This window comes from Brachyistius frenatus, unplaced genomic scaffold (genome assembly GCF_029030835.1).
Source record: "Brachyistius frenatus isolate BFR_SWC_R1_liver_20210118 unplaced genomic scaffold, ASM2903083v1 Contig_102, whole genome shotgun sequence".
Lineage (NCBI taxonomy): Eukaryota > Metazoa > Chordata > Actinopteri > Embiotocidae > Brachyistius > Brachyistius frenatus.
The window spans coordinates 897,625-916,505 of NW_027210701.1; the positions used below are offsets into that span (position 1 = coordinate 897,625).

The 18,881-nt window shown below is 47.5% G+C and overlaps 4 protein-coding genes and 2 non-coding genes across 8 annotated transcripts; 4 read left to right on the forward strand and 2 right to left on the reverse strand.

Moving 5' to 3' along the window:
* Positions 1-1,552: 1,552 nt before the first annotated feature.
* Positions 1,553-6,767, forward strand: dkc1 (dyskeratosis congenita 1, dyskerin). Of its 2 annotated transcripts, none has more exons than XM_069711645.1 (15): positions 1,553-1,620; positions 2,669-2,724; positions 2,828-2,914; positions 3,362-3,453; positions 3,540-3,724; positions 3,914-3,978; positions 4,250-4,376; positions 4,485-4,615; positions 4,844-4,987; positions 5,100-5,220; positions 5,404-5,522; positions 5,611-5,714; positions 6,011-6,053; positions 6,235-6,393; positions 6,478-6,767. In XM_069711645.1, the coding sequence occupies exons 1-15, from the start codon at positions 1,605-1,607 to the stop codon at positions 6,541-6,543; spliced, it is 1,515 nt and encodes a 504-aa protein (XP_069567746.1). In that variant the 5' UTR covers positions 1,553-1,604; the 3' UTR covers positions 6,544-6,767. The 2 variants fall into 2 exon arrangements, with proteins under 2 accessions (XP_069567746.1, XP_069567747.1); XM_069711646.1 differs by having other exon boundaries at positions 1,583-1,620; positions 2,672-2,724.
* Positions 2,979-3,174, forward strand: LOC138628619 (small nucleolar RNA SNORD17). Its single transcript, XR_011311478.1, has one exon. It is a non-coding gene; the product is annotated as a small nucleolar RNA SNORD17 (small nucleolar RNA).
* Positions 5,256-5,331, forward strand: LOC138628618 (small nucleolar RNA SNORD83). The gene has a single exon (XR_011311477.1). It is a non-coding gene; the product is annotated as a small nucleolar RNA SNORD83 (small nucleolar RNA).
* A 578-nt stretch (positions 6,768-7,345) lies between the features above and the next one.
* LOC138628546 (uncharacterized) lies at positions 7,346-9,079 on the reverse strand. The gene is made up of 4 exons (XM_069711649.1): positions 8,308-9,079; positions 7,984-8,175; positions 7,695-7,905; positions 7,346-7,580 (listed from the first exon to the last, which is right to left on the reverse strand). The coding sequence occupies exons 1-4, from the start codon at positions 8,960-8,962 to the stop codon at positions 7,346-7,348; spliced, it is 1,293 nt and encodes a 430-aa protein (XP_069567750.1). The 5' UTR covers positions 8,963-9,079.
* A 1,287-nt stretch (positions 9,080-10,366) lies between these two features.
* Positions 10,367-12,630, forward strand: cinp (cyclin dependent kinase 2 interacting protein). Of its 2 annotated transcripts, none has more exons than XM_069711582.1 (5): positions 10,367-10,466; positions 10,976-11,147; positions 11,355-11,490; positions 11,595-11,724; positions 11,959-12,630. In XM_069711582.1, the coding sequence occupies exons 1-5, from the start codon at positions 10,460-10,462 to the stop codon at positions 12,159-12,161; spliced, it is 648 nt and encodes a 215-aa protein (XP_069567683.1). In that variant the 5' UTR covers positions 10,367-10,459; the 3' UTR covers positions 12,162-12,630. The 2 variants fall into 2 exon arrangements, with proteins under 2 accessions (XP_069567683.1, XP_069567684.1); XM_069711583.1 differs by having other exon boundaries at positions 10,460-10,539.
* Positions 12,631-13,111: 481 nt separating this feature from the next.
* On the reverse strand, positions 13,112-18,425 carry znf839 (zinc finger protein 839). The gene is made up of 10 exons (XM_069711573.1): positions 17,418-18,425; positions 15,998-17,062; positions 15,644-15,775; positions 15,450-15,563; positions 15,234-15,326; positions 14,923-15,069; positions 14,718-14,822; positions 14,478-14,571; positions 14,299-14,318; positions 13,112-13,773 (listed from the first exon to the last, which is right to left on the reverse strand). Exons 1-10 carry the CDS (start codon positions 18,180-18,182, stop codon positions 13,453-13,455), a joined length of 2,856 nt encoding a protein of 951 aa, XP_069567674.1. The 5' UTR covers positions 18,183-18,425; the 3' UTR covers positions 13,112-13,452.
* Positions 18,426-18,881: the final 456 nt, after the last annotated feature.

The window sequence follows — 18,881 nt, forward strand, 5'->3', positions numbered from 1 at the left end:
CATTGAATAAAATATAAATTATATATATGTATATATATATACATTTGTTTTTAGAGAAGGTACATTTAGATTCCTGAGCCACACTCCTCTCCAGACAGTGATGAACCATCTGTTGTTTGCCGCCATTAAAACTCAAGAGGAAGACGAAGGAGGAGGAGCTTTTAGAACAAGTCCTGTGTCTGCTCTTCAGGTGGAGGTGGGTGAGATGCCGCTGCATTTGAGACGCAAGCTCTTAACTTTGAACTATTGGGCCAATCTGCAAGGACATTCTGGAGACAAGCATCCAACCACAAAGGTGCTTCTGCCATGTTGGGAAAGTGAAAGGGCTAAACAGGACTGCTTTGCAAGGAGCAGTGAAAAATTTGCAAGAGATATGACGTTAAATCAGATAACATTCACTTCTACAGTACCGCTATCAGCAACACCACTTTGGCTATTTCCCTCAGTGTCAGTTGATGCAAAAATTTTGGACAAAACCTAAGCACTTAAAGATATTGATAATATTGCAGGAGTGGTTGAGGATAGACTACAGACAACATATCAATCATTTACCCCAGCATACACAGATGGGTCTAAAGATCCTAATACAGGTGGAACTGGTTTTGCGGTCACCATACCAACCTTGCAATATGAAGTCAAAAGGAGAACATTTGTCTGTTTATACAGTTGAGACGTTGGCCATTTTAACAGCACCGCAGTGGGTAGAGGAGTTTCAGATCAAAAAGGTCATCATCTGTTCAGATTCCAGTTCAGCATTATTGTCATTACAATCATTCACATTCCATAGCAGGCAGGATTTAATCAATGAAATATACGAAACACTGTTCCGACTTAAACATTTGGGTATTTTGGTATCATTCATGTTGGGGGGATAGAGGGATAAAAGGAAACGAAACAGCAGATAAATTAGCAAAGCAAGCCTTGGAATGTCAGCACAAGACATACATTTTATTCAGCAACACAGAAGCTAAATCAATAATCAAAAGAAACGTTATTAAGGAATGGCAGCACAGTTGGGACGCAGGAGACACAGGAAGACATCTTTACGCTATTCAGAAAGAAGTTGGCAGAGGGAGGACATCCAGAGGAAGCACCACAGAAGAAAACATATTAACCAGACTGAGGATTTGGACATACAAGGCTGAACAAAACAATGCAACTAATAAATAAACACCCAACAGGACTATGTGAGTACTGCAAAATAGCAGAAACTGTAGAGCATATCATTTGTCATTGCCAGAAATTCACACTCGACTGAGACAGGTTGAAGATGAAGCTGGCAGTAGAGGAAGTAAATTTAAAAGATGCATTAACCTTGGGTGCAGGAAAGGTACTACAATACCTGAAAGAAACAGGATTGAGTAAACGTATTTAGCGCACCTAATTGATACAACTATTTTTTTTTGGCATTTATTTTTATTTTATCTTGTAAAGGGATAGGTAATTCTGGTCCACACTCCAATACAGTAGGTGGCGGTAATGCACCTTTCGTTGGATGCCATCCGCCATAAAACTTAAAAGAAGAAGAAAAAGGAGGCGGAGGAGGAGGAGTTACAAGAAGAAGAAGAAGGTCGCGATCTGTGCTTCCAGTCTCTCTGTTCAACATGGCGGACACGGAGGGTAAGTGTGCAGCACGCTTTACAAAAAACATTTTTTATTTATCAGTTAGTCAAACGTGAACCGATATAAGACGCACAAACAGGATCTGTAACCGTGCAGACTCTAACCCCAAATACACGCGCTGTTTTACGCCTTTACCGCCAAACTTCTCATAGGAAAAAGTCACTTTAAGGATTGTTTGATGACACAAGTGTTGTTTAGGATTTTAATTCTGTTGACCGTTGTTGTTTCCTCTGATGACCCTCTGGTAGTTAGTTCGGCGTGTGTTTTACGCTGCAATCCGGTGCCGTTTGGTGGTGGTTGAGGTTTGTGCAGCCGGTGGGCCTTAACCAGGACCAGATCACGTCCCACGTGTGCAGGCTCACATTTAAAAAAAAAAACTTTCGGGCAGTTTGTGAGTCACTGAAACGGAACAAAGCGGATAAAACTGCTCAAATGAGACGTTTCAGGAGGGTTAAAGTCTCCCGAGTAGAACCGCGTGATTTTAAATTTGACGCGCGCGCGCGCGCTACAGCTCAGTCAAACTGTTATTGATCCTTTTATTGGTGATCAAAACCTGTTCAGTTTCCTGCGTCGAGCTCAGGTGGCCCACGTGCGTGTTCAGCAGTCTGATCGATTATCAGATGCTGGATGTTCAATTTCTGTACGAGATCTGAAGGCCTGTTAGCTCCTCGTGTTAGCTGTTAGCTCTGCAGGTTAGCCGCCTTGCACTGAAAACCACGTGTTGTAGGAAAGGCCACGTGGTCGACTTCTGTTCCTCCATACACATTTTTAAAATCAAGTTTTCCAATGCAGAAAACCACAAGAAACGGCTGCGTTTCGGTTTGTGTAGAAAATGAATTTTAAACGGACAATTTTAGGCATATCCATATAAATGTTTAATCTGGAAAATTTCATTTGATTAAAATCACCATGCATACCATACACTAAGTCAGGTTTTGATTTATTTATATTTGTAAAGTTTTTTTTTTTCTTGGGTATATTTAGTTTTTACTGGGTACCTTTTGATTTAAACGTTTTTTTTTTTTTTTTTTCCCTTTGATTTCAGCAGCATCAGTGAAGAAGAAGAAGAAGATGAAGAAAGTCAGTGAAGAAGAAGTTGGGGTGAGTTTGACGTTTTCACGGTGACAAATGGTTCAACAGCAGCTAATAATTTACTGTGTATGTTTTAGATCAGCAGCTAAAGCGGTTTGTTTTTGTTACACAGGAGATCCAACAAAGCGGAGACTTCTTCATCCAGCCAGAATCTAAAGTCCCCTCTCTGGACACTTCACAGTGGCCCCTCCTACTAAAGGTTGGTTCACAATATTATCTCATGAATGTGAATATAAACCTGCCCTTGTAGCAGTCTTGGTCATGTGACGTGATGAATTGGTTTATCCATTCTCTGAGTGCAGCTGTCGTGTCATAGTCTCCTGCTTCTGCTCCTGTTCTGGGGGCGGGGCCTCTCCACCGTGGTGACTGTCGTCCCGGCGTTCTGCCGGACGACCCGAAGCCTCGTGGAGAGAACGACTCAACTCGACAGCTGCCAAGACGATTTAACGTTCTGATCACATGCGCTAAAGACTTGAAAGAAAGCAGGATGATTTCCATTCATAAAACATAGGTATAGAGCTCATCAAACTTGTGGACGTAACATCACAGCATGCTGCTACTTCTTGTCAGTCCTCCTCATACAGCAAGCGCAGAAACGGCAGACTGAAGCCAACAAAGAAGTCTTAACGTCTTTCGTTTTTTGCAGAATTTTGATAAGCTGAACATTCGGACGGCTCATTACACTCCTCTACCGAACGGCAGCAACCCTCTGAAGAGGAACATCCAGGACTATGTCAGGTACCTTTTCAGGTCAAAGCTAAGCTAACACTCTAACATCACCTCTGAACACACACTGACGATCGCGTTTCCTGCTTCACCGGCAGGACGGGCTTCATCAACCTGGACAAACCAGCCAACCCGTCGTCCCACGAGGTAGTGGCGTGGATCCGCAGGATTCTACGGGTGGATAAGACGGGTCACAGCGGGACGCTCGACCCGAAGGTCACTGGCTGCCTGATCGTCTGCGTGGATCGAGCCACGCGATTGGTCAAGTCCCAACAAAGTGCCGGTACGACCACTTACTGTTTGTTTGGCTTAGGTGATGGCGTATAGATGTTAAAAATCTTAGGAGATGCCGGCGACAATGCTTTAGCTCCCGTAGTCTTACTCTGTTGTACGTTGTCTCCACCCGGCTGACAGGTGTGTCGGCACAGTAAAACCCAGCAGCCCCCCTCACTACTCTCTGTGTGTGTTGCAGGTAAAGAGTATGTGGGGATCGTTCGGCTGCACAATGCGATAGAAAGTGAACACACTCTGGCCCGGGTAAGTCTGACTGCGTCCGGCGCAGCTGATTGATCGATCTATTTCTGCATTAAAAAATATAAATGGTTTGAATTTAGGAGACTTATTAACACGCAGTGTTCGGTTGTAATCTGCATCTTCACCACTAGATGGCACTAGATGCTCCTTAAAGTTTAAGCTCAAGCTCCGCTGTTGAATATTTTTCAAGGCCTCTAGATGTGTTCTGATTGGCCCGCCGTGTGTGTGTCATGTGACCCTCCCCCCCCTCGGCTCACTCTTGTTGTGTCTGCAGGCGTTGGAGACGCTGACCGGTGCCCTGTTCCAGCGGCCACCGCTCATCGCCGCCGTCAAACGACAGCTGAGAGTCCGAACGATCTACGAGAGCAAGCTGATCGAGTACGACCCTGAGAGGAGGCTGGGTGAGCAGACTGACTGCATGTTTACCTTACAATATTTTTTGGATTTGTTTTTATGATGGGGTTAGAGGTCGCCGTGATGTCATAGCTCACCTGCCTCTGTGGTCGCAGGTATCTTCTGGGTGAGCTGTGAGGCGGGAACCTACATTCGGACTCTGTGCGTCCACATGGGGCTGCTGCTCGGGGTTGGAGGTCAGATGCAGGAGCTGAGGCGGGTCCGGTCCGGAGTCCTGGGCGAGAAGGTCAGCATCACTTCCTGTTTTGTCACGGAGGTCGGGGTTCAAAGTGTTGAGTCCAGTCCTGCTGCTCTGTGCAGGTCTGTCAATTAGACTTTGGAACAGAAATGGCAGCAGAGACGACGTCTCGCCCATTACCCTGTTCGAGACCGAACGCTCACCGTTGCTGACATCACACTGCTGACATCGTCATGTGTGACGTGTTTTTTTTTAAGTGTGTCTCTGCGGTTTCAGGACCATATGGTCACGATGCACGACGTGCTGGATGCTCAGTGGCAGTACGATCACAACAAAGACGAGACGTACCTGAGGAGAGTCATCTTCCCTCTGGAGAAGCTGCTGGTGTCTCACCGGCGGCTAGTGATGAAGGACAGCGCGGTGAGTCTTCCTCCTGAGGAACGAGCACCTGGCGGGCGCTGCTGCAGGTGTATTTTTTGTTGTGGTTGTTATTTTTTTATGAAGGAAACTCACCTTGGTGACTCGTCTGCAGGTGAACGCCATCTGTTACGGGGCCAAGATCATGCTGCCTGGTGTGCTCCGGTACGAGGACGGCATCGAGATGAACCAGGACATTGTCGTAATAACAACAAAGGGCGAGGCCATCTGTACAGGTAAGAAGCAGGTGGACCGTGTGTGTGTGTTAAAAGCCACATGATGAGTTAATAGATACAGCAGCTCTCGGGCCGTGATGACCTGTTATCTATCACCCTTTTCTGATGGCTTCAAGATTCATTGATCACCTTATCAGAGCCGATAAATGAGATTGTTGACGAGCGTGTTCTCGTGTTGTTCAGGGGTCGCGCTGATGACCACGGCGGTGATCTCCACCTGCGATCACGGCGTCGTGGCGAAGATCAAGAGGGTCATCATGGAGAGGGACACGTATCCTCGGAAGTGGGGTCTTGGACCGAAGGTACAGTTATTGATCACCACTGATTAGTTAAAAAAAAAAAAAAAAAAAAAAAACTGATCATGTTTAATCAATACTTCTTTTTTTGCAGGCGAGTCAGAAGAAGATGATGATTCAGAAAGGACTCCTTGACAAACACGGGAAACCAAACGGCAGCACGCCGCAAGACTGGAAGTCCCAATACGTCGATTACAGGTATGTCTCGGTCTGTGGAGGGGGCGTGGCCATTGCACAGGTGTGTTCAGGTGTATGAACTGCAGAAAGTTATCCCTCCCTGAGCTGACGTGCTCTTCGAGGGAGTCACTCTGCGACAGAAACTCTAAGGGTTCGAGCTTCTTCGCTCTGCCGGCGGCTCGGCGGCAGCTCACCTGAGAACAGTGAAGTCGTTGCGCTCAGCTGAACGCTGTGATGTCAGGCAGGAAGCGTTCAGTTTAAATATCACCAAACGTATAAAAAAAAAACTCGTTCAAACTATTTTTTTGTTTTAACAGCATCTCTAAAGTGAAGGAGGAATCTGATGATACTCCAGCCAAGGTAAACACACCTTTATCCAATTAACTAATCATCCGAGGACAGTTTAAATATCTATTGAGTCCTTCATACTGTTAGAATTGGGTTTTAATGTCATCCCAAGTTGTTTCATTGATCCAAAATGACTGTATAGACTATATGATTGTTGTGATCAGTGCGGTGACCTTTGACCTCTGACCTGCAGAGAAAGAGGGAGGCGACAGAGAGCGACGCTGACTCGCCGCCAACTGAGACATTGTCAGCAGATGAGATTAAAAAAGAGAAAAGGAAGAAGAAGAAAGAGAAGCGGGCGAAAATGGACGAGGCTGAGCCGGAGGAGGCGGCGGCGGAGCCTGACACAGAAGTAAGTTAGGGGGTCGTCGTGTACAAAATTTCTTTATAAAGTCAGTTACAATGCAAAATATTAATCGACTTGTTTGTCCTGCAGGTCACAGAAAGTGCCAAAAAGAAGAAAAAGAAGAAGAAACCGAAGGAAGACGAGACGTCGGAATGATTATGGACCAACATGTGAACAGAGAACTGAGACTCCGCCCACATCACATCTGTTTGGACACAAAGCATTCTGGGAGTTTAATAATGGACTGCATGAAAGCAGAAAGAAGAGGAGCGTTGTTTTTTTTTTTTTTATAAATCTTTAGTTTTTTTTTTTTTTTCCAGCTGTAAATAACTGAACAGGAATCCTGTTTGTAATTTCAAAATAAAAGTGTTTTCTGTATGCGTCATCTCGAAACGTTTCAGTTTGTGCAGATAAAAGATGTCAATCAGAAGTTTTCTGCTGGAAAAGTTTCTTAAAACACCTTTAAAAAATCTAAACTTGAGCTCAGTGTTCATCTGATTTACAAACCGCCTCTAAGGATATTTATTCTGAAATATTGACATGAATGACAAATATTGAGGTAACATAATTTGTGACCTTGTAATCTTCACATCAGCTCGGTTTGACTTGAACAGGCTGGGGTTGGACACAAACGGGGGTCGGAGAGGATGTTTTATTTTGAAATTCCACCCCCATCGAAAACTTGGATCTTATAAAATTCAGCTGCATGATAAAGTGACAGTATAAAATGCAGCAGATGATTGGTGTTCTATAAAACTAAACAACATTCAGTTGTATTTTGTGTAATTTCTACTTTTCAAACACTTGATATTTTACCTGTAAATATCTCATTTTACCCATCATGCAGCAGTAATCAGTTCCTCCAGAAAGGCACTCTGTGAAATATGATATATCTTCTATGTTTAATCATTGCCCACCTGCTGACCTGTTAATAAAACCATGTGATTTGTTGTTTTGGTCAGACACAGTGACAGGTGAGTGGGTCTCCATGCGTGCCTGTGATCACCCGGACTCTATGATTGGTCAGTTTCTGCAGGTCGGCGATCAGCTGCAGCAGGCGAGGACTCGGTTCATAGACGACCCAGCTGGGGTCGGCCGGGTCGGGTCTGTAGTACGAGTCCAGAACCTCCAAGGTGTCTAGGTGCTGCAGCTGCCGCAGACACAGGAAGTCCTCGTCCGACACGTGGTTATGTCTGTAACGCGAGGTGACGGAAAGCAGGTCACTATGGAAATCAGCTATTCAATCTTAAAATGAGTTATTGAAATAATTCCAGATTTTAAACGAAGCCCAGGTGTGAGCGGCTCACCTGATCCGCAGTGTCCTGAGGTGAGGGAACAGCTGTGGGAGGAGTCTGACCAGTTTGGAGGAGGAGCCCCATGGCTCCAGGTGCAGGTGCTCCAGGTGAGGCACTCTGCCTGAGACCACCTGCAGGTCTTCAGGCTGCAGGTCCACGCAGAGTGTCAGGTCGACAAGGGACGACGGGAGGAAGTCCGCGTACGCCGGCAGAGGATGGCCTCCTATTGGTCAGAGACGGAGGTCGTATGACATCGTATCAGGTCCGACAGGTAGGAACACTAGAGTCACAGCAGACTCACCGTGCACGCTGAGGCTGCGGAGGTGTGGCAGTGATGTCAGCCATGTCTGCAGGTGACAGATGGGTCCAGGTACGGAGTAAAGGTGGAAGATTGACAGGTTGCGGAGGCGGGACAAAGGCTGCAGAACTTCTTGCGTCACCATGGCGTCATAATTCAACAGCTGCAGGTCAGACAGCTGCAGAGCGGCGCCACCTAGTGGAGGCCAAACACAACACACCTGTGTTTCTACCTGTCGTCAGAACTCACCTGTCACCCAGGATCACTCCATCTGCTGGTTCTGGTTCTAATTCTAATGCTACCTCTGTATCATCCAGTTCTGTTTACCTTGGAGGTGGGTGGGACTGAAGAAGTCATGTGACAGCGTTCTGTAGGTGATCATGGTCCAGGACAGGTGTCTGAGCTCTGTCAGGTGAGTGAGGACACCGCTGAGCTTCGGGACTCTCAGGCTGCCATCATGATGCAGCAGCAGAGAGGTGAGACGGGTCAGCTGACTGACCGCAGCCAGCAGGTGAGAGGCGGGACAGATGAGCTGCACGTTGCACAGGCTGAGCTGCGTCAGCTGGTGACTCAAAGGCATCAGGAAGTCCAGGCTCTTCAGCGGTGTGGAGCAGGAAGTGATGGAGAGACGCTGCAGCTGGAGGAACCCTTTTAGCTCGCCGATTCCCGCCTCTTTCCAGTCGTCCAATCGCAGCGCACCGAGAGCCGGAAGCCAGGTGAGCAGCTGCTTCAGGTCCTTCCGCTTACCCGACCGCACCGATACGCTGCCCACGTACCGCTGAGCCAGGCTGCGCCAGAACGGACGGTTGTAGCGCGAGAGGTGCCGCAGCACGACGCTGAAGCCCAGCCAAAGGGGGCGGGACTTATCCAGCAGGTGTTTGAAGTACAAACAAGTGCAGCGGACACTCAGTTTATCCCTCCAGGACAGGAAGCTGAACACCTGCAGCCACAGTTCGGCAGGAAGCTCCAGCGCTGACGCCATCAATGAGGTCACACTTATTGATTATCAATGACGTCTGACCACTGAATGAATCGATTTTTGATGAGCCCCTCTGTCTGATCGACAATCTCCGTATCTGCGAGTCTTCTTCTGCTACTTCCTGCATCCGGGAGCAGAGAGTGTGTGTGAGGAGGAGATGTCTCACTCTAACTGTTTCTGCTCAGCTCAGGTTTCTTATTAAAGATGATGCCACTCAAAGGCACCTTATTCATTAATATTTACATTTCAATTTATATTATCATCATGATCAATTTCTAAACTTGTATTCGTCCTTACAGAATATTTAAAGTTACGATCTCAAAAGATTGTTTGGTCTTTGGCGGCTCCTGTTGTGATCAGCTGTAACTGCAGCTATGTTTTTTTTTTTTTTTTATCTTTGCCTGTCAATCAAACAGACGCTGAAGCTTATTTTCTAATTAATGATGGGATTATTTTCAGATGTACCACCAGAAAACTAATAAGAAGGAGTGACTTTAGCTGACAACACCGAAATAACGAGTGGAAAAAATTTATAGACTTTGTGTTTAATGAGTTGAATGGGAGTCTATGGAGCCGACCTCTAGTGGCACTCTGTGGTATTGCAGTTTAAGGCACTTCTGCATCAGCCTCATTTTTCAGATCCGCAGGCTTCGTCCACTTTTATATAAAGTTCAGGGTGGGAACTGACCCGCTTTTTGGGCCAGCCTCAAGGGACCATTTAAGGAACTGCAGTATCTCCTGCAGTTACTGCTTGACATTTGTTTATTTAAATTCAAACCTTCACACAATTGTAAAAAACTCGACTTTAAAAATAAGTAAAAAAAAATCCGAATTATATTTATTTTATTATCATAAAAATGTTGACATCTTTTTTTGTAATTATAATTAAACTCAATCGGACAAAGATTTGACATGTTTGACAGGAGGTCTCGCTGTTTTTTGTTTGTGGTCTGAATAATAAAATGTTAAATTTTTAATAAACTGGTGTGACTACAGTCAGAGTGTATCATCAAACTGTTTCTGCTCTCCAACACCAGACAGAGTGAGACCTCTTCACTATACAACCTCCTCAGTGTTTGAACGTCACTGACAGTAAATTACGTGAAGTCGCTCCGCCTGTCAGACAATAAAGATAACAGTATCTTAAGTGTTAAAAGTAGTTTTATTATTATTAATTCCTACAAAAACAACAAATAAATTTGATTTAAAAATCTGTCTACATTGGAATGTCAATAAAGATTCACCTTCAAATTAAAAGAACATATTTACACGTTAAAAACTAAAAAATAACAACAGGACATTGAATTAACGATCAATAAAAATAACTGAAATAGGTGATGAATTACTGGAAGAATTTAGACAATTGATGAAGTTATTGATCAACAGGAGGCGCCACCGCGCCGATGAGGAGAATCACCACAGAAGAAGAACAGGAAGCGGAAGAAGAAATGGAAGCATGAATTTAGCCCGCCGCGTGGGCTTTGAGTCGTTATTGATCAGATGGAAGGTGAGTGAACATCTGCAGACTGATCAGATGATCGATTATTGATCCACATCACAGCTGGACGTCACTGAAACGGGTTAACTGCTCAATTTATTTCATTTTAATTAATCTGAAACCTACACGAGGCTCCACATGGGAGCCAACTCGCTGATCAGCTGACATATTGATCTGAGCGCTGATTGGCTCAATTATTCCTCATTGAACAGATTACAATAGAATCTTTTTTTAAATTATTATTATCAATCATTTGTTCTGCAGACGGATCAGCTTTTAACTTGCAGATATTTTCATCTACTCTTTTATTGATCTGTAAAATATCAGTTACCTACAAATATTAAGATATAGTCCACGTGACGTCACTGACGAACAGTGACGAACTGAAAAAACCCATCCCTAACTGACTTGCAGGTTGAGGGTCACCTGTCATTCTTTCCCTGTTTGTTTTTTCTGCATGAAATGTTTTGTTCTTGTTTTTCAAATAAATAACTCCCAACAAAAAACTCTGTTCTCAGGTGAGTCAGGTGACATCACAGTGACCTCAGCAAACAGGAAGTGCTCTGCGGTCACTGGAAGTGCCAGAAAGATCAAAGACAATGCGGCCGACTGGCACAACCTCATGGTGAGGTGGGACAAACTGAGCGAGGACGGTTTTAACCTAGCGTCCAACATCGTCAACATGAGACGGTGAGTTTAGTGTCGTTATTTACATCCTATCCTTTTTAGATTTATGTGTTTAGGTTTGTTTGTTTGTTGTGTGGCTGTCTGCTCGGTGCTGATGGTAAATGTCGTCAGTCAGGGCTGCTGTATTGACAGAAAAAGAAGAGTTTTTATGAGTTGTCCCAGGATGCACTGTTTCTGACACCGAACCCCCGGCTCTTCTCTCTTCTTCAGTTCTCAGAGCGACCGGCTACTGGTGGACGATTATTCAACACCTCCATCAGCTCTATCAGCTGCGTCGCAGCAGACGGACGGCACTGAAGAACTGCAAGAGGAATGCGGCAAACTGCAGAACATCGTCGACAGAATGGTGAAACATCGTTTACCTTCATTTAACAGTCATTGTCACACTAAGCCCCTCAGCCCCTGGTGTTTATCGTCTTCACGTTGTCGTCGTCTTCTTCTTCCCTACAGGTCGCCGTGGTGACGAAGATGGAGCGTCTGATGACATCACAGCGAGGCGTTCAGGACCTGGAGGAGTTTCAGTTCGGACCTGACGGAAGAAAATGTCCTCTGTTTCACAGCTGGACCACCAAACAGTTCGGTGGGTCCACTTGCAGCACACCTGAGTGATGTCATCACACACACCTGTTGCAGAGGACTCGTCTCGTGTCTGATGTTTGTTTGTTTGTTTCAGGGGACTTGTCCCATGTATGATGTTTGTTTGTTTGCCTATCTGTCTTGTCTCAGAGGACTCATCTCGTGTCTGATGTTTGTTTGTTTGTTTCAGAGGACTTGTCCCATGTATGATGTTTGTTTGTTTGTCTGTCTCTCTCAGAGGACTCATCCCGTGTCCTGTTGGACGCCTTCAGTCAAGAGCTGCGGTTGAAGCAGACCATCCTGCAGGAAATCGCCCACACGGTGACCTCTGACCTCTGCATGGTCTACCTGTCCTGCTGGCTCCACCAGCCCTTTGTCCCCTCCCAGACCAGACTGATGCTGGAGGCTCTGCTGCTGGAGACCGGGCACCGCCCTCTGTGAGGTCATCTGATATCCAGTCATGTGATCAGGGTTATTGCTGCAGCTGTTCGAGCTAAGATAGGCTAACCAGGAAGTTTCTGCAGCCTGAATCTTATTGTGAATATTTACTGAAGTTTATTTATTGATTTCTGACCTGAAATAAATGTTTGACAATGTTTTTCAGAGTTTGTCGGAGCTCAAACGTTTTAGTTGTTTCCCTTCTGGTCCGTTATGACGTCATGTCACCAAAGTGAACTGACTTCCTGCTTCGTAAGAAGAGGAAGTGGCTGTAATCATCAGGCCAAGTTTGTCACATGAGTTTATTGGAGGAACATGAAACATGTTTGTTGAGTTCTGCACTCGAACAATCACATGACAAATTAATTGAGTCTGATCTCCTCCAAACTGTTTTCAGTCCGTCCTCACGTCGGCTCTCCAAACATTCGTTTAGTGTGAAGTTTTATAAAAAGTAATAAAATAGTGCAACTTTTTTAAGCTTTGTTTTTCATATTTATCTACATATAAACATTCAACTAATCGGCTTCTACTTTTAAATGAACAAAGTCCAAATATGGAAACACTGAAAATAATAATAATAATAATAATAATAATTACAAAAAAAAGTTTACAAATTTACAACCACTCCAGATTCCTTAAAAACCAGCAGCAGGAGCCGCTGATGACATCATCACAGGTGAGAGCTGAACGCACCAATCAGTCGAGGAGCCGAGACGAGACACGACACAACACGACGGCGCTTCACTGGTCACAAACTGATTGTCTGGTCTGCAGAACAGAACGAGTTAACCGGAGATCAATACTGATCGATCAGCTTATTTATAGGAACCAGACGGTTTACTGCTGATAAGGAGAAACAACACCTGATGGACAGGAAACAGTCTGATGGAACAGCCTTTAAACGGTGAATATGAGGAGTCTGAAAGAATGTGAAGTCCGGTCTCTGAACGCAGCTCTGACGTGTGATGAAGATCTGTAACGCGTGTTTAAACGGGAACTTCAGACTGAACGAGAAAGAACTCGGCGACACGTCAACGAGGCGACGGTCGTCAGGTGTTCATCAGAAACATTTTGAACAAGTCAGAGTTGGATCACCAGCTGGCGCCCCCTGCAGGCTGTTGTTGTCATGGTACCCACAATTATAATGTCCAGGTTGTTAATGACTGACAGCTGCTCTCCAAGATCATTGCGGGTCCGGTTGTTTCAAGTTCGAGTGTCGCTCATAGCGTCCTATAAATACCACCTTAAAACTCTCTCTGTTGTGGTCCAGATCTGTCTGGGTTGTATTAAAGGTTTATTGAGGAGCTTTAGCTCCATCCGATGCCTCGATGCCCAGCAGGGCCTGGACCGCCTCCAGGGGGACCCCCTCTGGGGTCTGGATGTGCATGGTGGTTCCGTCCGGTCCGTTGACGATGACGATCCCGTCCGAGCCAGGCTCTGCCAGCTGGACCGTCAGCCCCTCGGTCTGGATGTAGATCTCCTGGCCCTCCTGCAGCTCTTTAGACTCGGATGGGTCCGCGGTGCCGGATTCAGACTGGGAGCAGTCCGTCTGCTGAGACGGGAACGTGGTGGACCCAGGTGTGTCGGTGGACTCAGACGACTGGACAGATCCAGACTCAGACGACTGGACAGATCCAGACTCAGTCTTTGTGTCTGTGGTTCTGTCTGGACCAGAACCCAGAGCTTTCTCCAGCTCCGTCATCTGAGCTGCGATGTCAGCGGTGCTCAGGACCTGGTCCGGCTGTGATGACAGAGACCCCTCCTTCTGGTCCTCACTTGGGGTCACCTCCATGGGCGTAGCAGGAGGCGGAGCCTGGGTGGAGGTGGTCTTAGCAGGGGTGGAGCCTGAAGAACTGTGGGGACGGTGAGAAAAACATTCAGACCTCAGGAGACCAGATCAGCCCTCTACACCTGGTCCAGGTGTGATAGATGCACAACACACTAAATGTTGGGGAAACAGCTTCACACCTCTGGGGTCACCTGAGCCACCTGCACTCAGAGGACAGAGGGTGAGATCAGCTCACCTGGAAGCGGAGTCAGCAGAGGTGGTCAGCGGTTTGGATCCAACTAGAGTCCCCAGAGGGGACACAGAGACCGAGTAGGACTTCGGAGAGGAGGTCACCGGGGTCACAGAGGTCACCAGGGTCACTGTTGTCCCACCTTGGAAAAAAAGACGTGAGGATGTGAAGCAGGTTCGATTCAACATGTTGAACTTCAGCAACAGTAAGAAGTGTTTAGTGTGGAGCAGTAATGAAGTACACATGCAGTACAGGACAGATACAGTGCAGTACAGATACAGTACAGGTGTAGTAGTTGTACCTGTTCTGGGCGTCTCGATGCCATTCTGGTGAACAGGAACAGGAACGCTGTTCTCCATCTTGAATCTCTTGGACGGCGGCAGCATCTTGGAGTTCTGAAGAGAGAATCAGACTGAGCCGGGTTTTTATCAGACTACAACAGATCCGGGTTCTGGTGTGCGGGTAGTTGTAATGGAACCAGATCCAAATAAAAAAAGGATCAACGTGGAACCAGGACTCTGCTCTCTAACTGTGGCTTTACCTCCATGTACCGGACGTTCTTGTGGGTCAGACTGGAGCTGGGAGACGCTCCAGGAACCACCTTCATCCGGTTCACTTCGTCCAGGATCCCCAGAGATCTGGCAACCTGAAACAGTCCAGGACCAAACAAAGACCTGGTCACTTGACCCCCGCTGCGTACGACCTGCAGTAGGAGGTTTGTGAAGACACATGGCGGACTCTCTCACCTCGATGTTCCTGACCTCCAGCGGCGAGGCTCCGCCCTGCGGGCTGCTGATATACTCCTGGGCTGCCTGTCTCACTTGAGCCTGCAGGGACTCAAACTCACGGTAGATGTCAGGGAAGCGGGTCCGAGCCAGACCACCGCGCTCCACCTGAAACAGGCCGGAGGACACAAGACAGTTTCTCTGAAACAACTGAGACGAGAACATGTCCACTGGAACCTGGAGGGAGGTGATTGGTGGAACAGCCGGATCTGAACCTCAGCTGTTCTGTGATTAAACATGTGTTCGTGATTTACTGATTGATCGATGCGTACCTTCGCCAGGAGCAGCTCCCACAGACTCAACACTTTGGTCAAACGAGGAAGAACAATGTCCATCAGCTCCTCATCCTCGCATTGCCCCACCAGCTGTGAACGATGCACGGTCGTCATGGAAACACCAAACACGCATTTGGAAATCAGGTCATTACATCACATCTTTAAAGAAGACCTTTACTTTGAAAATCCATTTGATGGCTTCCTTTTTCTTACCTCCTGCAGCCGGTCTCGCCTCCTCTCTGCCTGCTGCTCTGCGGTTACTGTGGCGACGCCAAGCTTCGGAGGTCGACCACGACGACCTCGTCTGCTCACGAGGCCCACTGCCACCTAAGAGAGTCAGCCAGTCAGATTCACCGGTCAGATACCTAAATGCTGGTCACCAGTGGATGTTTTCTGTGTCATCTCACCTTAGGAGGCGGTCCCAGTGGTCGGCCCCGCCCCCGGCCCCGCCCCCTTCCTCTCCCTCGTCCCCGAGGCCGGCCGGGGCCGCGGTGATGGAGGCCCCTGAGTCCGACAGATGCTGCTGGACCCCCCTCTACCTGCAGACAGACAGAAATGTAACTAGTTAAATCAACTAGTAACTCAGATTAACCAATCAGCAGTAACCAACTACCTACTAACTAATTAATTAATAAATAGCAAGCCAAATGAGACATTAACTCTTTAAATATTAAATAACCAATAACTAGTAACTGATAATTAACCGATTACCACCAGTCAGTTAACAGCACAGTAAATAACTAATGAAATTTGTGTCTCACTCGGTTTGTTGCCATGGCAGCAGGTTTGTCCTCCTTGCTCTTTTCCTCCTCCTCCTTTCTGACAGCTCCTGTGTTTGTCTCTTCTGATTGGCTGTCATCTCTGAGGGGGCGTGGCATGCTGCTGGGCGTGTCGATGGACAGGTCGGGCTCTCCGTGGGTCGGGTTCAGTTTATAGTGTCGATTCAGGCCTCCGGGACCGATGTAGGCCTTATCGCAGGTCTGGCAGCGGTGGGACCGGGACTTGTGGCTGTAGGTGAGGGACGTGGAGCTGCCGGGGGTGGGACCGTCCTTCCTCCCACCATCCTCCTCCTCGCTCATGTCGGAGTAGTCGTCAGAGTCGGACTGGTGGCTGTCGGCCAGGTCCTCAGTCTTTATGAATTTGTAGTCTTTGGCTTTGTACTTGGGGGGTCGGGAGACCCGGCCGGATCTGGTTTGGACCTTCACCACCTTCTTGTCCCTCTTCTTCACCTTCTTCTCCTTTACTGCAGGGGGCGCGGCCATTGTGACGGGGCGGGCAGCAGCAAGTGTGGCGGTCTTTGCCGGGGCCGCTGCAGGTGGTATGACGGGACTTTTAGAGGCGGCAGTGGTCAGGCAGTTAGCGGGACTTTTAATTCGCGGAATGCAGATGGTTTTAGTTGCGGTGGTAGGCGGGGTCTTAATCATTGCAGGTGGCGGGGCCTTAATGAATGTAGGGGGCAGTGTCTTAACAGTGGAGGTCATCTGGGCTCTGATAGAGGGCGTTGCAGGTTTCTGTCCCAGACAGGAAGTAGCTCCTGCTGATGTTGTCTGGCCCGTCAGTTTGTGGACCAATGGTAGCAGAGATCCGACGACGGGGGCGGGGCTCTGCAGCAGCAACTGGATGGGCGGGTCCCCTGGATTCTGCTGCAGGAAGAACTGCTGACCCTGCTGACCAACCACAGGCTGGATGTGGATGATCTGAGTGCTGCCATTGGCTGACAGCTTCACCTGCGGTTGAGTGACAGCTACAGTTTTCTGTTGGGGGGCGGCGCCAGACTTCACTTCCTGTTTGGGAGGCACCTGGATCTGGATCCTGACAGGCTCCGACTGCAGGGACAGAAACATGAAACATTGTCCTTGTCATTATGATGACTTCATGATAATGATGAAAGCTCAAAAATGTAATTCTGAAACAGGAAATCAAAAGTATTAAGTTACAGAAAATAGTAACATCAGTTATTACTTTTGAACTAGTAGTCCTTAACCTATTACATTTCAACCTTCCCAAATCTGCCTGCGATGCCTCAGTTTGAGACCCACTATCAGGTTGTTGTGGTGATGCTGGAGCAGAAAAACAAACAGCAGCAGAGAGGAGGGTCTGTCTGGACCACCTGGACCAGGTGATGCCGTTTCAGTCCAGGCTAAACCGGACAGACCTGGAACCCCTCTGTGTTTGACCCACCTTCTTCTGGACCACCTGGACCGAGCTGCCCGTCTGCAGGGCGACCTGTTGAGCGACGCTCTTCAGCTGCTGGGAGGCGTTGTTTGGGGTGGTGGTCTTTACGGCCTGCTGGGCGACCTGGACCTGCTGGACCTGGAGCTGGACCTGCTGCTTCTGGATCTGCTGGGGGACGTGAACCTGCTGCTGGGACTTGGTGACCTGGTTGATGACCTGCTGCAGCTGGCTCGGGTCCAGAGCCGTGTTGTGGACCGGCACGGTTTTGAGCAGCTGGCTCTGCTGCAGTAGCTGGACGGCCTCGGTGTCGGAGACCTGGACGATCTGCTGCTTGCTGAGCTGGTCCAGCAGAGCCTGCTGCTCCTCGGCCGTCAGTCCGGAGCCCTCCACTAGGCTGCCGTCTGGCTGAACGTAGATGATGGTAGTGTTGCTCAGGTCTGTGAACTCTGTATCCAGCAGGTTGCTCTGTTCCTCCGAGCAGGTCTGTAATAAGTCCGCCAGCTGAGCTCCAGACGTGGCCGATACGCTCTCCCCGGGCTGACAGCCCTCAGCACCGGACACGGGAGGTGAATTCTCTCCAGTCTGACCGCTCTGTTCGCCAGCGGCTGTCAATACCTTCTCCTCGGGCTTGGTGATCTGGGCGGGGGGCGGTGACGGTAAACTGTCCAAGGGTTGGGCGCACAGGTCGGCGGGGGGCTCAGCCGCGGCCCCCGGCGGTTCCGTGGCTGTTATTGTTCTGGTTGCACTGCTGTCATCCTCGCTGTCCGCCATTTTGGCTGTGAGGTTAGCAGTTAGCTCCGACTGGGGGCCGGTCGATAGATCAAATCCACCGAATCGTCGATCGATTTCACCGAATAAACACTTATTTTTAATACCTGTGTGTGCAGGAGAACAAAACGCTCCGCGGGGATGACGGACAACATTAACGGGAGCGGGTATAACGGGAGCAGGTAACGGTTAGCGGGGGGGAATTTTAAACTAGCCTTGCTTAGCCCTCAGCGGGAGCGGGAGCAGGCACTTCCTGGACCGGATCTTCCACCGGACCGGATTCACTATTTTCATTTTAACATTTAACGTTAAATTATTTTATTAAAATGTATTTCATATTGGAACTATTTAGATAATACAAAGAAAATATTTGTGCTGAAATTTTCTATAAAATAAAATTCACATTTAAATAAAAAACATTTCTTCAAAGCTTTTCAAAATAAAATGTACTATATAAATATTATGAACAATATATTCATATCGTTCATATATTATGAACAATATATTCAGGTTTTTTTTTTCAATTCACAGAGAGTAGCCCAAAAATTCAACAGTTTAACATGAGCCATGGCTTGACGGAAGAACTCTCTTTAACAGGAAGAAACCTCCGAGATAACCAGACTCAGAGGTGGAGAGCATCTGCATGGAGAGGTGGGAGTGAGGGGAGAGCAGAGAGAAAAGAACAGCATAAACAAAACAACA